Source organism: Centrocercus urophasianus, unplaced genomic scaffold, assembly GCF_019232065.1.
Source record: "Centrocercus urophasianus isolate 14NV4802_14NV808 unplaced genomic scaffold, USGS_Curo_1.0 seq_40, whole genome shotgun sequence".
NCBI classification, from domain to species: Eukaryota; Metazoa; Chordata; class Aves; order Galliformes; family Phasianidae; genus Centrocercus; species Centrocercus urophasianus.
The window spans coordinates 4,274,100-4,292,600 of record NW_024884978.1 but is presented as its reverse complement, the minus strand read 5'-3'; the positions used below and the strand labels follow the sequence as shown (position 1 = coordinate 4,292,600).

Genomic DNA, 18,501 nt, shown 5'->3' with positions numbered 1-18,501 from the left:
ACATAGTATTTTTGGGAAGAAAACTCTTGCAAGCTACTGAGTAAATTCTATATTACAGATTTCTGATTCCATATTTAGAAATTAAATCGTAACAGTTCTGTAGAGATAAAGTACTTTCATACTGCGTGACGGATCTAGCTTTAGATAATGGTGTCACTTCTTTTTGACTTATTTCTTCTTTAAGCAAGGGACTGGATTTCACAGGGAAGTTCTCTAGATTTAGAGAGTAACAATTAATCCTTCACTGGCAACATGTAACAGATGTGCTGCAACAGACAAATGCAATGCAACTGTGTGTTCTGCTTTCACAGAAGTTTATTTTAGCTACAGATCAGGGTGTGTCTGCAATTACTATATTTTATTCCATATGACTTGGCAAATCCTCCTTACATAACACTAACCTGTACCAGTAAGATGTGTGAATTGCTGTATTAACTTGAACTCCTCAGTGATGCAAGGGTTCATCACCCTTGTAGCAGCTGGGAGTAATCTTCCTGAAGGTGTTGTAACAACCCAGTGTGAATGTTATCACAGAAGTAAGAATTGTATTCCTGTTAGTTACAAACAGTAACTTAAAATATACTTCTCTTCATCAAAGTGCTTTATAAGAGTGTTTTTGTAAGTAGCATAATGACAGGAGGAGAGTAAAGCACTCATCAATTCTATTTCAGTGGTAACATTTGATCCCAGTTCAATTTCACTGTACCATTTTATAGGAAAAAAAAAAAAATAAAATCATAAGCAACCAAAAGCTGAACCATTGCGTCCCTTCCATGACTAAACCAACTGCATTCCACTACAGAAGAACACTATTAACATAAAACATACTGTTCTCAGTGACTTCTTTCTCCTCTGAGAAACTGTGGACTATTAGCTTGGAGAACTGAGAAGTACTTTGGATCTCTGAGACTGAGCAGCCACTGATTCTTCCATTAGATTTATTTGTGCCTCCTTTAGCACATGGATATCACTAAAATCCCTATTGCCAAGGGGTGACATGAGCCGCTGATATTGTATGAAGAGCAGCCTGTCAAGGCCTAAGATGAGATAAACTACTTGAATATCCCAGCACGAACACTCAGCAGCACCAATGTGTGGAAGCATTGCTGTTCAGCACTTAGAATTGTTCTGAACAGTCCTTCAGAATAAGGGAGGTTTTATAAGCTTTCAGTTATGTTTTAGCACCACTGTTTCAACTGCTTTTATATTTAGCAGCGTGTCAAGAACAGAATAAACCTTATCCTGTGTATACCACTATCTATACTTAGAATTCCTCACTTTGCATTTAGGTCACAGTGAAGAACCTAAGGAAAAAACTCCCTGGTATTAGCCTCATTGTTTAGAGCAAACCCTCAAAACTCTGCTTGCACAGCAATGATCCTATTTCAAAAAATAAAAACAGTAACAACAAAACTAAACACCCTAAGATGTGCTTATCTTGGAATGATGAGACCTTAAAAGACAACAGGATGGTTTGCTGGCTTTTCTCTTCCAAAAATTTCAGAGTGGGCTGGCATAATATTGAAAAAAAATTAAATCTGCAGGAAAGCGGTGACTTAACTGACAGCAACTTTAGTTCTTCAGGATTCTGTAGTGCATATAGAATGCCACTGTGAATGAGAGCAGATGTTTTGAATACTTTTCCTTGCTCTCCTGTTTGAGGGTATAAATTGCAACCACTATCTCTTAAATGTCCTTACAACTGGAAGCCATCCATGCAAACTGTGATAGTCCTTACCAACTACAGCTGCCATAAAAAGTTAGTGTTACCTAACTGCTCCTTCTTCTTACAGCCCATAATAGTGTTACTGTACAGTAAATTGCTTTCATCAAGAAGCAACTGGAATGACTTCTCCCTGCATTCAGGCATCTGACCTAACAGTAAAGGGTGAGGAGCACTAACTGACAGGGACCTGCAGAGCACTGCCTTGAAGGTCTGCTCTTCCATACTAGCATATTCCTGGAGCAGATGGGAGGATATTGCTTGTGTCTTAGGAGGAGGAGAGTTCCAAGGCAGCTGGTAACGCAGCAGGATGCATCATGCTGTTCAGTCCCGTATAGGTTCTAAAGGGAAGTCTTGACCTTTGCAGTACCTGTCTGTAGCTAGAAATAGACAGGAGATAAATTCAATCATTTGGTTTTGTCAGTACAATAAAGCAAAGTCTGAGACACTTCTCATACATGCAGTTTTTGTTGGCTGCAAACTAGGAGGGGTGGGAGGGAACATAAATCAGCCAAGAAAGGTACTTAGTTACTGATAGGAAAGATCTGAGACTACGTCAGCAAAGATCTGTGCTCCAACCCCAAGTTTGGTAAGGTAATGCTGGTAACAGATTTTCAGAGTCCTTTGCTGTGGCCAATTCACACAAGTGCCCTGGAGAACTGTATGTGTTATGTCCTGAGGTCCTGTATATCTCCTTCTGCATAGACTCAAAGTTTTGCTATAATCTTACCACTAAGCAGAAATAATGGAAGAAGTGACAAAAAGCTAGAGTGATTTCCTTCTGATAAATATTCTGTTACTGTGAAACATAGAGCACGCATGTGTACTAGTTGGTACTCTTTGTTTTTGCTTGATTATTATTACCCACCACGGGAACATTAAAAGTCCATGGGTCACATATAAGGGCAGGAATTCAATAGTCTATCACAGTTTATGTAATGCAGTTTGAACAACATAATGTCACTAACACACATCCTGTTTTTATTCCCTTTCCTCCTTTTTCCCTTCCCTTTTAGAAAGGGAGCTCCTAAAATCCTCTCATTGCTTGTCACTCTGCATTTCTGGACAGAAGACCACTCCAAAGCCCTAGTGGCAGATTTAAGCCCTGGTTTGAGGCTGACCATCATTATTCATTCAGGAAAGGCTTCTAGGGAGCTTTCTAGGTAATTCAAAGTTAGAAATGAGGAACCAATTAGAAGAAAATTTCCTGTGTAGATTGGGAAGTCACTGCAGAATTTAGATATAGCTTAGCTTTAAAAAGCTTTTAAAAAAAAAAAAAAAAAGCTAAAAGTGTATTCCTACTTAATGATACCATCTTTATTGGCATGTCCTTGTAAGGCTCAGTTACTGACAACAGAAGTGAAACAAACAAACAAAAAAAACCAAAACAGAACAACAAAAAAAGGCAAAATGGATTAGTTTCCTTCTAGTTACATGATTTGTGAACAGTTTTTGTAGAACCTCCAAAAGAAGTAAAAAATAAAAATAAAAAATAAAAATTGTATTTGCCTCCAGCTACCTCTAATGACCACTACAGCTATATACTACATATACTAACTTAAGTTCCACTCCATAAATGAGTGATTTCCAGAGTCTATGCTTTATCACCCTGCAGAATTGAATTATGTCAATATATTGCTTTCTAAAGGAAGAGCTACCATTGTTCCAGCAAATAATTATATACAGCTGACTAACTTTTCAGAGATGGCATTAGGCTGAATGATTTTGAAGAGGTGTGCAGACTGTTTAGCACACTACTGGAGCTCAGACAGCACCACTGTTTTCACTGACAAACCAAATGCACCAGACAGTGAGCAAGGCTATGGCCTCCTTAAATTCCAAAAGAAGACAAGAAGAAATGCTGTAGTTAGTATAGAAGCAAGCAATTCAGAAGCAGCAATCAGTAGGTTTGTTTTGTACTGTGTAGGCAGCTAAACCAAGTGATTACTGGCCTCAGTATAGAAGTAGACTCCTATGTAACTGAAGGATGGCTTAGTACGGAAGCTTTTAGATGTAGATGGATGTTAATTTTAATATCTCCATTTCAGGCCCTGAACAAATGCTTCATGGTTCTTACAGTGATGTATCCATCAAAGGTTAGTTTTGAACGTGTATGTTTTAAAAAAAAAAAGTAAATCTTGAAGCCCACACAGGAAGAGCTGAGGACACTTGCCCTGCCTGCATAGGCTTCTACAAAAGTACAGGAATAAAGCAGAAAGTTTAGAATCAGGCCTTGGCGTTCATGACCACAATTGTCACTTATTTCAGGTTTTTTTTTCCCTTATAAATCACTTCCTCCAAGGAGAAAATACTTCATTTTGGGAGTTCCTCAGTGCTTCACAGACACTGCCACTATGTTCCTTTGGAGTCTGTGTAGCTTTGCCAGCTGGCCTATGTTAGGGCATAATCCCATCAACATCATCCTAGCAGGGCATGAGCAGCATTAATCTCCAGCAGTCTTTTTCCCTTTTATAGTAAAATGGGTTACAGTAGAAACTAAAGAAGAGATTTCTCATCATGGAATCCCAAATGGGTAGACTTGACTTTGGTCATCTATAGCCAGTAATGAACCATTGTGGCTTTGGAACTTTCTCTGGTGTGGAAGTTGTTTTGTAGTTTCTTGTAAGGAAGAAGAAAAGTATCTGCTTCACAGAAGTTCATTTATCATTTGGTAGAGATGGGCTTCCTTGTAGGTAGGATTATCAGTATCATCACGTGAAGCAACTTTAGACTTGGTGCAACTCAGTGAGGGCCACAGAAATAGTGTTGTCGTCCCCTCTCTCCCACAGGCACGAAATATTTGTGCTCTCTTATTAACATATGCTCCACAAATTTACATCCTGGTAACAGGATGCAGTTTTGGCAAGTGAATTCCATGACTGAACATTAGCTTTAATCACCTTTATATTTTGTGTATAGAAAGACCATTTTTGTGATGTGATGAACAAAATAAGATTATGATTAGAGAATCAATGCTATTAGACACAAAATACCAGAAGTTATGAGCATACATCTGAAGTCCAAGAAGTGGTACAGATCTGTTTGAACTGCAATTGCCTTTGTCACCCTGAAAATGCTTACAAAATGTATTCAAAGCAAAACTCAGCCAAATGGGAGGCACAAACATATTTTTACCCATCACAAATGACTGAATATTCCACAGTCAAATTCTGCGTACAGAAAGTATGTAATACAGATTGATTGCTATGCCAATCCCCGACCTTGACCCGTTCTTAACCCTTAATGTTCCCTGAAGTTTATTTCAGGACCTAACTTACCTTGAATTAATGTTTTAAAGCACTTTCCAGTCTGTGTGCATACATGACATAAATTAACATCAGTCCTTTGCTTTTAGGAACAGGTGTGAGATGGAAAAGATCTCTGGCACATACAGAGACCCAGGCAGCCAGTGATGCTCCTGCCTTCCTGCACTGGGCAGCTCTGCACCCTTACACAAGTAAGGCTTAGCACTAAGAAAGGCCTGAACCACAGATACTATAATGCTGACAGTTCCCATTACCCTGCTGAGCAGTGCAAGAAGGGGAGCTGGGAAGACAGTGTCAGGAGTCTTGTACCTCATCCCTGCCTATCTCTGCTACCTGTGAGATACACATCAGTGATTGCTAGCTGCTGGGAGATGGGTACTGTGAATCCAAGAGCCTGGGAAAAATCCTGTGTGCAGTTGAAAGTAATGTGATTGGAAAGGGATTTAATGTTTCTCAAATCTGTCCCAGAATATGTAGAGACAGGGATGTACTGAAGCACGGTCTGATTTTATGAAATGCTTGAAAACAAATTTGTGCAGAATTCAGAGAATTAGTTGAAGGGAAGGCCAACAAAGTCATTTTGTTATAAAGGAAGAAAAAAATAAAGAAACAGCACACAAATCCGGTATCAAACGCAGGTCACAAACAAAACAAGAGCTCTGCAAACTACTCAGATCTCAGGCAGTTTGGATCCTGAAATGTTAGAGAGACTCAAGAAGAGCAAGCTAAGGACTAGTGAGACCACAGCTTATTTAAGCAGTATGTAGCATTAGCACTCCTAGTGTGAGCGTTCTGGAGAAGCACAGTCAGCAACGAGCCGTACGTTCAGATTATTGTTAGCATGAATTTCACTTTGCCTGTCAGGTAAATTCAGCTGGTGATGCTCATTTGTATCCTTCTGGCTGCTCACAGATTATTTACCATTAATAGATCTTATTAAAGCCAGGTTAGGCTTTCATAATTTTTCCCCACAGTGTTTATTTTCAAAACAAAACTCAGTGGAACTCGTTAGTTTCATGTTTTAATCATTGCTTTCATAACGCACTCTTCTTAAATCTGTAGAGATAGGATTGTCTGAAAGTGCTGCTATTTAAGCACAATACTGCTTTTCTATCTTCTGTGCCTCATTTCTGTGTGTGCAGCACAACTTCAGAGTAGGAAGATGTTATCTTTAACAGGAATGTCTTCAAAGCAATTTGTCTTTCCTTGAAAGCAGCCATGGAGATTATACTTACAAACTTTTCTATCCTTCAGTGTAATGTGCTGCTGAGTCCTTGCGTTCTTCACATCTTTGCAATGCATTAAGAAACAACCAAAGAATACCTCCCCCTCACCCCAACTATACTTATTCCACTGAAAAATGAAGAAAAGCTAGGATTTCTACAGTGCACTTACCTGGAACGAAGCTTCCCTGGACCACTTCCTTGTATGCCCACCAGCCCTCATGGATTTTTGGTGAATTTTGTTGAGCTAGAAATAAACAAACCATAAAATTAAGGTAGTGCATGGGAAACACATAATTGCAAGAACTTTGGAAACTCTAAGCGGGTTATCATCTTCAACACAGGAGCCATTCTGCATGTTCCTAAACAATGTCTGTTCAATTAAGTGCCTGTGTCTTAGATCCCCTTCTCGCTGTTTCTCAGGCAGTAAAATGTGACTTCTGAGGAAGTGATCACTAAACTTAAATTCAGATAAAAAATGAGGTTTTGTAACTTTTGATCATTCACGTGTCAACTTTTTTTAAGGATAAAACTGCAGACAAAGTGAGTGAACTTCAAGCACAGTGGTCAGTATCTGAGCCTGAGTTTGTGGACTGAATCATTCTTTTCCCCTCTGCCAAGTTCGCCAGTCTCTCATTTTGAACAGGAAGAAATGACAGTGAAGCATAGGCCATAGCTGTGTCTGTATGTTTCTCCTTCAGAAACATGCTCTGAGTTCCAGAAAGAGAACAGGAATACGTAGCTCCTTGCTTCACTGGCCTATACCATAATGCTCAGGCAGGGAGATGAGTGTTGCAAAAGCCTTTAAGTTATCCCCCACTGCAGTCATCCTGGTGTTACCTGTGTCTGATGGGAAACTCTACAGCACAGTGCAGCAAACCAATGAGGTTTTGTGACCAATATTATGACAGCCATATGGACAAAAATCTAAGCTGTGGATGATGAGACTGTTACTTAAATAACTTCCCTAAACTTTCTGACAAGCCAAGAGTAGAAAGGACTTGATTTATAAAGACATGACTTCCCTTCATCCTGAAGGAAACGGGCATGGAGCAAATATAATGCTTAAAATATAAAATGTTAATATAGAAACATAAAGTTAATTGTTTCAAGGTCGTGCAGACAGACAGTAAGAGACATGGGCAGATCAGAGCCAGAAGCAAAGGTCTCAACTTTGCATGCTTGAATCTCCATGTTTAGAGCAATCTTTTCCTTGAGTTATAGAAAGCTCAGCTATCTTCTATATCACTAGCTTAATTTCTGTAATTGGACTTTCAATCCTTTCACCAGGTCTAAGAGTTCTAACATAAATACACAGCTAGGAATGATATGAGCTTTTGCAGCCTTCTGTTGCGGTTTTGTTTCTCAGTTGCACATTGTGTACAGAAGGCACAATTACCCTGGGAGAAGTTCCAGCAACATAACAAAAATTGTTGTCATTAAAACTTACAGAGGGAATGTGACATTCAGACTAAAAGATGAGGATGGCTGCATACGGTTCTATCCCTAACAAAACAATATTTGTGATTTAACTAACTGTAAGTTGCAGCCAGAAGTAAAGCTGAAGTTAATTAAACGTACTGAGAGAAGGACCACTGCTATCTGCTGACCAGAAGTCCAGACATACTTGTGGAATGGGTACGTGTGGATGTAGAAATCCCCTTGTGGTACTCATGCTTGTTCCATTAATTGGTTGGTGACACATTAAACTGAAAGGACTGACACACTGTGTACTCTTTACAGTTTGCGGAGCGCATTACCTTCATTTATTGTTTATATCTCTGTCTAGAGAACTCCAACCGTGTTCTGGCTTTGGACTACATAATGCAGACACTTGGAAAATGGCAAATCTCAAGCCATGATCCAAAACATGTGAGCAGCAAAATAGTCAGACTCAGACTGAACTGTTGTTAGGTTTTGGTGGGTTTTTTTGAATCTCAGCACTGGTTCATGGAGGTTACTTCTATGCTTATCTGCAGCAGAAGTCCTCAAAGATTTCAGGATGATTCAGCAATAGGAAAAGATACCAAGTGAGTCTCCAAAAGCACAACAATCACTTTTTACATAGTATTTCTCAGACAACTAGATTGTATTAAAATCAACTTTTTAGTAACACGCACAGTTAAAACTGCTACACACAACCAGAGGCAGCTGCTTCTTGGAAAAGAGTAAAGAAATTTGTGTGCAGAGGCAGGCAGCTTAAGAAGGAAGGCTGAGTACTTCCAAATGCAACTGCTTGCTGTCAATATTTGTAGAAACTTATACAATAGAAAACTGTATCACCTTTCCCACTCTGTGGCCAATCCTAAATGATGCATGTCAGGTCCAGAAGAAAACAACAACAAAAAAATCCAGTACTCAGAATTGAAATTAAACCAAAATCAGAAGGTGCCAGCTCTGTAGTTCTGCTTTGTTGTACTGTGCCAATGTTTAGTTGTTTAGTAAGGCTAATTCCAAAAGCAGTATCAGGAGAACTAAGATTTTTGGCATATTTTTTTCAAATCTCTTGCATTAATATGGAAACAAAGACTGTATGAAGTGAGTAAGAAAATTAGATTATCGAAGATTTTTACTAAGTAATTGGATGTCTGTGCAATCGCTTTCTCTATCAAAGAGCATGACCTACCATTGCTCTGCACTTTCCATAGATACCAGATCCTTATCTCTTTAATAGATACATAAAAATGAAACAGAAAGAAGAAATACAGTAAGAGGTGCTGTTTTCCCACAGCCTAAGGTAAGGTGAGAGCACAAGGGGGTTACTGCTGCTCCACAGAAAACTGAGGCCTCTGAGAAAGTCAAGGAGAAAGTTGAGAGAGGAGCTGGGCAGGCAAAGCCCACTACCATGCTCTTGTTTGAACCCTGAATCCTCTGCCTTATACCAGTCTGCCTTAGAAAGTAGACAAGAAGTTGTATCAGGAGTAAAAAAAAAAAAAAAAAAAAAAAAGAAAAGCTGTTCTGTTTCTGAAATAGACCCACACTTGGATTAGTGATGGAACAAAGGAATACAAAATTAGAATTAACAGACATATGGACAGTCCTTGCTGGGAATCCTATCTGGGCCACTTACACCTGATGCTCATACACCAATTGTACAGACCCAGGGCTGTACCAATGCCCATCTGACAGAGAGGCACTGTGCCTGGATAAACAGGTTCAACCTTATGGCTCAGGAATTATTGCCAAGGAAAAGGATTCTTCGTATTTGCCATCTCATGACACTGCTAATGAAAAATAATCTCTGCTTCCTTCTTATTTCAATTAAAGGAAAGCTATTTTATGTCTCATTGCAGTTCTGCTTGAGTACCATAACCAGAGACAGGCATGCTTTAGGGGTTCTGATGTTCCTGTGTTACTACTGGAACAGGGAGGCACCTGCATGGCAGCTCCTTTGTTTCTTTGTGAGCTGCCACATGAGATATTGAGAAGGAAAAAAGGTCTAGAAACCAGTTCTGTATTTCTAAGAAGGGGTTCAGTATCTAAAAAAAATGCTCATTTCTGATACCTCAACATCTTGTATTTTTACTGCATAGTTAAAAATAGTCGGGGTAGGAACCTGCATAGAACGCTTAGGTGCCTTTGGATTCCAAGGAATACTGTTGGTTCTATAAGGCATTGAAATAAACAGGTCCAGCTGAAGAGACTCTTTGCTGACTGAGCAGAGCAGAGGGAGCTGTGCAGCAGCTGTGTTAGCTCCAGCAATGTGTTCTGCCCCTAACAGAGCCAGTCCAAAGCACCACATTTGTCCAAAGTGCTAAAGGTTATTGAAATGACCTCCATTTGCTACAGTGTTCTCTTCAGTACGGAAATCACTAGGATCTGAGATTACTAGTTGTGCTGATATAACACTGTTATGTCAGATCTATTTCAGTGCAGCTGCTGTACATGAGACAGGATATTTATTCAGAGCAGATATAGCATGTTGCTTTCATTTTTTTTTCAGGTTATTGGAGTTGTATCTTATTGTGGAGCATAAAATTAAAGGCTAAATCCTGCAAGATGTCAAGTATTCAGTGACTTCCATCCATAGGGGAACTGTGCCAAACAGGATCATGAAAACATGATGTAGATGCAAATGCCAGAAGGTGTCAGTGCCACAGACTCACCAGTTAACTCTGTCTGGCTTAGAGGTTAAAATGGGTAGGCTTGTAATTCAAAGGGAGGTGGCGTGTTCTGTAAAACTATTTTAATAATATTGTCTCAGAAGCCAGGTACCAGAATGCAGATTCTGTTACATCTTACATCAGATTCTGTTACATCTACTAAGATTTGCATCTTGTTGGAAGGCTAATGCTAATATATAAAATGCAGTAGTAAATATGAAAGGCCTCCCAGTAAGCATGCCCATTTGGAAGATGTAAACAGAGCGCTCAGCTATTTAGTTACCTACTTTCTATACTTAAACAACAGGTTTTTTGGTGATGCCTTTCACACCCAAGCACAAGCCAGCAGCATCCTGCCGGGTCTCAGTTCTTCATCCCCTTCACCCTCATTCCACAGGAATGAAAAATGCTAAACTGTGGAGAGCCAGGCTCACCAAGGTTGGAGAAAAGCTCTTCTGTATTTGAACGTATTGATCTGAATTCCTGACTGCGATGTTATTCACTCTGTATGCTGCTTTCATATCCTAAGGGTTTTGCTTTTGATGACCTGATTAGCATTGCTCTGGCATTAAATAGATAAAAATCAGTTTTAGCACTGTTACCCCATTTTCACAGTTATGAGATTAGAAAGAAAATGGTGTAATTTTGTAATAAACATAATGCAAGGCATTAATTTATTGCTAATTAAAATTAGATGCTTTCGTAGAGGTTTAGAAGACATGATTTAGTAGAAAATTGGCCTTACAGACAACAGTGGAGGATGTGGTTGGCTGTTTGTTGTTTTGGTTTTCATTCAAGTAGAAATTTAATGTTTTTGCTAAACTCCATTCCAAGATGTCAGAGGATTCATGCATTTTGTAATTATTTTGAATTATTAGTTACTACATTTTACATGGACTTTTTGTACAGTGTTTAACCAAGAATGGGTTGCCCAAACTTTGGAGAGAATACAGAGTTTCTCAGTCTAAACCATCTCGAGACATACAAGTACACACAAGTATACAAGTATGAGCTTTTGGCTCATACCAACAAATGCCTCTCAAATCAAATGGAATACACTTGTCCAAAGTGGACCAGACGGCAGGGAAACTAAGCAGGTGCGATTAGCTTAAGATTCAGCCTTCTATAATTAATGTTCTCTTTGTTTAAAACGAGTCTCTACATAATGCAGCTATTATTTAAGATGTTTTATGCAGCCTTTTATATTAAAAATGCTACACGCGTTTCAGGCAGTATATAAAGCATCATTTATAATTGAATACTTACAGGACAAGAAAGGTTAGCTTGCCTATGAATACTACAGCCTACATTGAATGCATCACCATATGAGGAGAGAGGAAAAAGAAAACAAAGGATTATAAAGGGATCAGTAAACAAAATGCTTTCATCAGCTATGCCAGATTTTTTTTTTTTTCTGGATAACGTTTCACTCAGAAAACATGCAAATGCTCTTTCATTAAGTTAATACTTTCCAATTCCATAAATCCTTCTTCCACCATCCCCATGTGTAAAAGCTCTCACTGCTGTTGTGAATTCCAAACAGTATTCAACAGAAGCAAAATGGATGTGACCTGTTTTTATCATGTCTGAGGGCAAAAGCAAAGCACTACCATGGGAACTCTGCTATGGCACAGACTTCACTCTGTGCTTTCTACTTATTGTAATTTTGTGTTCTGATCTGACTACAATTAAAATCACGGGCCAAAGGGTGAGATTTCACACAAGCAGGCTCATATGTATGCAGGTAGTAGTGACAAACAATGTGGCACAATGTCACAACATAGCAAACATCTACTCCCCATATGTAGTTGGCTTTTGGTGAGAGCCACTGAGCATCCAAAGCCATTAAATGCTGCTTGAGGAACCATAAACAAAGAAGTTTGCCACTGCTGAACCTCATACTGAAGGAAGAGCATTCTGCTTACAGCTCTGTGAGCAGAACTTTGCAGGAATAAGAAGTGTGTGTACAATCCAGCCCTGTTCTGCATTATCTTCTCCATTCTGTCAACTGCATTTGTGAATCTTTTGACTGAAGAATTTCTAAACTAATAAGGAAGGAAAGGGGCAAAGGTAAGAGATAGCTAGCCTAAGGGCCTCTGCAGAGCCAGCAGGAAGGCCTTCAGAACTTCCCTTCTTCCCTTGCTATTAATCTTGCAGGTGACTGTGCACTTTCACTTACTAACTTTAAAACAAGGGTTGTAATACTGGTTACCATCCCACTGTGTTCAGGAAAGAAAATAGCAGGATTCAGTAGAAGGGATCCCACACAACTGTGCTCATTAGGTGCTTGTTAAAGGAAGGTGCAAAAGTGTATGGGTTTGGGTGGTGGGTTGCAACTTGTAAGCAGCACTTTTCCATAAAGAATATATGCCCAATCATGCAGCTGTTACTTGAATTTTAATAAGTGAACAAAACCACATATTGCACCTACAGCTTTCAGTCAGTCAAGAGAAGAAATCAAAGCCAATTAATTAATGTAGGAAAACAAATACATAGCTGTATTGCAGCAATGAGAGCAAAATACTGATAGTAGATAGGGTGAGAAATTCAAGGGGTTAAGCAAGAGACGCAACCTTGTGTTTCAAGACAGCCACTGATGGCATGCTTTGGGTTACATGGCTCCTAAACCACTTCAATACAATTTGCCTCTCACTGTTTTCCAGAGTCTCTGATAGAGGTGTCAGAGCACAGTCTGCACTGCACTGCTTTAGATAGGGCAGTTTGTCTCCAATGAGCTGCTTAATCGTGTCATAAAAGATATGAAGTCTGAAGAGCTCTGTAACGTAACACAGTAAGAAGAAGCAAGACATCTTGTGATATTAACTTTGGAATAGCTCTGTACACTGTGCTGAATGCCTTCCTCTCCTATTAATTTCAGTGCAGTTTTAGGACACAGCATCTTCAAAGAAATGGCCTCAATATCCTTGAGCCTTTAAACTTCAATACATTATTAATGCTTAATTAATAGGGCTTCCTTTGAAAGGAAACCACTAAGTTCCTTCCTCAGAAGCATGTATGATATTGACATCTCATTGGGTTTCTGACCCTACTTGCTCTCTGTGCTCTCTAAACACAAAGTTACCAATCAGTAAAAGAACAAACAGACAGAATGTCCCATTAACTGCCACAGGCAGATCTTTTTCATTCTTTTCCTTGGCTTCAGTAAAATGATTTCTGCAGCAATCTTACCCTGTGGGAGCTGTGCCCAGAATTTAACATTCATCACGTGTTAGGCAAACTCAAGAGTAAAAAATAAAGGTCTTCCAATTAACCTCAAGACAAATGGCATGGCATCAATATTAGGTGCTTGATCCTTCAAAACACACAGCTGCCTCATGTCATGCTGAATTCTACAGCTTCATGAAAGCCTGTGGCCCAGAATGTGATATGGAAACATTTGAGAGGGCTACATCATGCACAATGAATTAATAATGTTTGATAAATACAATTATCGTATTTTCCACAGTAAGCATAGAAAGAAGCATAAAGGCTGCCTTCAGTCTGCCTGGAAATCTTGACAGGAAATCTGAAGTCAGGTCCCATCATAACGTAGCACTTTCTTGCTATTGTTCTTCCTCACCACTGGAGTTCATCAGTTCCTCAGCAGATGCTGGTTCTTGGTTACTGTTACTACAAGTTTCTTAACAGAAAGCAAAAGCCTTGCAACTTCCTAGCTAAACCTCAATCTTTCTTATAGGTTGACTTTCCCTTACTTAGGCCATATGAATACAATGAAATACAGTGCTTCCCTGCTACTTGAGTATCCGAAGTGTCCAGCAGTGCCCAGACAAAATGCCATCCAAGCTAGGAGGTGCAGAAAAGCAGCTGTTGTTCTGAGTTTTGAACTAAACAATGAGAAATAACTGGGCAGAGCTGAACTGCAGTGGGGGAATGAGAAGAGGAGAAGTCATTCCAGTCAGATCAGCTGCCAGGGGAAGACAAAACAGCTAAAAGAACAAATCTTACTCATCTCAGCTGCCAGCCATGTTGTATTGCATCGACATTCCAATTCATTAATTACTGCTTAGCTATTAGAGTGATGACAGCCATATCAATTCCTGACTATCTAGCTTTCACTGGTTCATTTTGAATTATTTTCAGAAGTGCAGAAATCTCCCCAAACTTTCCTCTCTTGGAAGCATTCTGTGCTCATCCCCTTTATCTGGAAAAATGGGGAAGGAGACAAATCACTGTTTCTGCCTCTCTCACTATTTGTGCTTCCCTGCAGTACTGTGGAATATCCCTCAGAGATTACTTCTCTCATCCATCTGTCCACACTTGTGCTTATCCACTGATGCTGAACAAAGTCATACCCTGCCCTCTCTGGGCTGTTTCATGAGACAGCAGCATTATTCTGGATCTCTGCTGTTATTCTGTTATTTCAGAGATATTTTCAGCAACTCTACCCCAACCAACAATATGCCTGGTCTGAAATGATGCAGCTGTGTCTACTGTGGATGATATGGAGGGCAATTTATTCCTCAGAACTCTATTTAGTTTCTTGAACCTTGCAGGGGTGTCCCTCATTCATCCCTCCTGGCCATTTCTTTGACCATTAGTCAAGAGCAGTGCTATGCTTTTTTTCTCTCTCTCTCAGGTTAAGGTGAAAGATATCTTGTGCTGGTTGTGATGCCTTTCCCTGCCTCATTTTACTGTTTTAGAATTTCAATTGCTTTCTAATTTATTCTTCTTTTTTAAGGCAGAAATCCCATGTAGGGAAAAAAAAAAAAAAAAAAAACACCAAACCACCTATTGTTCGTAGCTTACTCTCCTTGTCTTTGAGAGATGAAACTTTGGACAAAGATGAAAGAAAAAGAAAAGAAACACCAAGGCTAAGAATTTTTTTAAAATATTTTCAGTGTAAAGAAATTGTGTAGAGAAATATGCCCCTGCAACCATTTCATAAGGGATTTCCTAGCTTTTCTTTTTGTCTGTGTGGTCCTGTTTCTCCCAAGTCAGAACCCACAGAAGTTTCAGACAGTCTTTTATATTTCCCTGTAGCAAGAGGAAATAATTTTATTCAGTAAGGGCAAAACCAACTCAGGATCAGAAATGGGAGGTGGACATTTAAATGTGTATATTTCTGTTCTTATTGGCCTTGCTCATCTAAAACAGATGCCTGGCAGTTTCAAGTGCCCTTTGAAAACCAAACAGGATTGCATGTTACCCAGCTTTCTCCCATATTTTAGTAATGTTTATTCTGAATACTCCTAAAGGTCTTTTTCTCTGCTAACCCCTGTGATTGCTCTTATGCTGTGATTTATCTTTTGCTGAGACTCTGACTGAAAAAAACCCACAAAAACCAAAACAGAAGAACAAAACAACACGGAGCTGTGAAAGCCCTGCCTCCTTCACACACTATGGGGCAAGCTGCAGATGGGATCATTCCAGTAACTTTGCCATAAACACCAGCTGCCTTCCACCTACTGTGCAAAATACTGAGTATGACAGTAGTACAGAAAATCCTGTCCATCCATAGTACTCATTGCCCACGTAACTTCATTTATAAATGCGCTGAGCAGTTATCCCTCTATTGATATGTATAGATATTCTCCAAATTCCTGTCTGAACACAACCGCGATGCAGTGGCACAAAGCGACACGCTGCATTAGCAATGAGCGCAAGAGCCCCAGAACAGCAGCTTTGAAATTACTACAGATAGAGAGAAAAGTCCTGAAATTTGGGCTGAGAGAAGCTTTCCTTCTTTCAGTTAATTTCCTTATCATTTTAAATTTTTATCTGAGTGTGCTTCAAAGAACAATTGAGGATAAGTGACAAATTCTTCTCTGCAGCTGCCTGCAGAAATCACTACAAACCCTGCAGACACGGACATCCATACCTGGTTACACACAAATAAATGCCTGCTGAGTGTTTTCCCCATTTGCTGAGCACTGTGGATGGGAACAGGGAACAGTGGGATATGCAGGACTACAGACTTAATCCATTAATATGGCATCTAAGAGAAATCATGCCCTCATGTCCTGTGCCTGCTTCATTCCCTCCACTCCAGTCTTTGTTTCATGTGTGCAGAAAGGGTTCCCGGTACAAATGGAAAAGCCATGGCCAACACTCTTGAAAGGAAGTTATCAACCATAGTCTGCTGAGCGCAGATCTGCTGACATTTCCTTTGCTAGGATTTGCCTGAATTCGCACATGACATATATATGTCCAAGTAGATACAGACAGCTCCATCTATCAGCAGCACTGGGATAACTTGGCAATGGCTGTGGGATTCGATCTGAGATTGGTTTTATGTCTGGGCAGTGAAGAGCACAAACTGTGAAGGTCTGAGTGGAAATGCATGCAGAAATCAGTGCCAGCGGGAGCAGTCAGGCTGCAGGAACTAAGCTACTTCCAGCCCTTTCATCTTCCCACTAGAGCACACCAAACATCTCAGGTCCTCTATTTCAAGTGGACTTAGAGTTTATAAAATCCTGGCTGTTAGGCAAACTGTTCATAAAAATAAGAGAACATTTGGAATATTGAAATAAATCTAACAAACTTTGTCTTGTGGAAAAATAAATTTAAGACATTTTGACATTATTCTCAGGCATCAAAGTTGTCACAGTAGCACCCAGGAGAAACTGAGTGAAGAGTGCACATGTAAGTGCTTCCCTTCACACAAATGCCTGTCTGGCTGTTTGTGAAACTCTGCGCTCTCCACCAGGGAAATCCAGTGAGGGCCGATGAATAATGCACACAAATCAAAGTCCGTTACATCTGGCTGGGTGACCAAACAGTTATGCAACAAACAACATTACTGACTCTGTGAAATGGATTTTGAGCCCTGTTAGGCAGATGCTAGAGTCAAAATTAGATGACAAAACTGGATTCAGAGAAAGGGTCTTACAGCAGATCCTTTCCAGCAATCAACTTCACATCAGTCCAGGTTCACTGCAACTGGTGTGCCAGCTTTTCACTCAGCTACACAGGCAACTGAGCTGAAGTATCAGAAGATGCTAACTTGTTTTACATTTAGTCAGATTGGTCCCTCCCCTTCTGTACATTCTTGGAGTTGATCCAGCCATATACCTACAAGGAATCATGTGTTTTCTTAAATCCTATGCAGCATCTGTTGGTTTTTTTCCCCAACACAACTTTGTGCAGCAATCTGTTGATAAAACTGTTCTTATTTATTTTTCATACTATTTGCAGCACCGAAGAGTTGCAGAGATCATATGCTAGAAGCAGCACAAATCACAGAGGACCATCTGTGTTCACGAGCTTAAAAGACCCCGTTATTTAGCTGGAGAGCAAACAGCTTAACCACAGCTGCACCTGCCTTAAACTATTCTATGGCCCTTCAGACCTTAGGACAAACCTTACTGGACGTATCACCATTCTGTAGTGTTCAACCACGTCCTGCCTTCACCTCCTGGTTCTGAAATTGATGTGTGTGTGTGGTCTTCTTACTGATGCATGAGTATATGTAAGGAGCTTGAGTCTGTAACTCATATTAATGCAAGCATTTATGTAACTTCAAGGGTTGTTGTTTCTTGAACAAGTGAGGATTAACATTATTTAACAAGACTGACACAGTATCTGCAGAAACAGTATTTTGATCAAAGGTGCTTTTGTAGCAGCTTATTCTAGGCCCATTCTAAAAGATTTAAACTGATAGGAATTATTCTACCTCAAATATGTTCTGAATACAGTTCCAGAATACACACAAGTTTTTTGAGATGCATCCATGTCCCAGTCTTTATTTCTGAGTGTGGATTTCTTTAATTCTGATCTCCCCGGCTGCAATCCCAGGTAGAAATGAAGAGCGGTGCACTGAGCTCGCAGTGCTGCACAGCTCAGCTGCTCGCTTCTGCAGCTGTGCCATAGGGGGCTTTGCCCAATGCTGCTAGGTTTACTTTTCAAACACCCACTGCTTTTCATTATTTTCTGCCATCAGCAGCCTGAACGTGTGGGAGATGTCAGGACAGTAAACAAAACAACAACCTCTGATATTAAGGAAGTAAGTGAGGTCTGTTTACTCCACAAAACCAGAAGGCTGCTCAAAGAATATAATCTATTTGGGGATAATGCTTTCTTAAAATAAGCTTTTCTTGAAAGACAGTCCAAGAACTGTCAATATTTACCCAGTGGTTGTAGGGCAGTACTTATTCTGCCGGTCTTTGTAGAAATAACAGCACTTGTTTGTGAGTTGATAGGAGATCTACGCTCTTCCCTCTCCCCTT

General features: G+C 39.8%; 1 protein-coding gene across 1 annotated transcript in view; it reads right to left on the bottom strand.

Annotated features, from left to right (window-relative positions):
• Positions 1-18,501, bottom strand: part of CA10 (carbonic anhydrase 10) — a 152,945-nt gene that overhangs the window by 114,047 nt on the left and 20,397 nt on the right. The window contains exon 3 of the mRNA XM_042833040.1: positions 6,385-6,459. Within this exon, the coding sequence (XP_042688974.1) occupies positions 6,385-6,459 (75 nt within the window). The remainder of the gene's footprint in view (positions 1-6,384; positions 6,460-18,501) is intronic.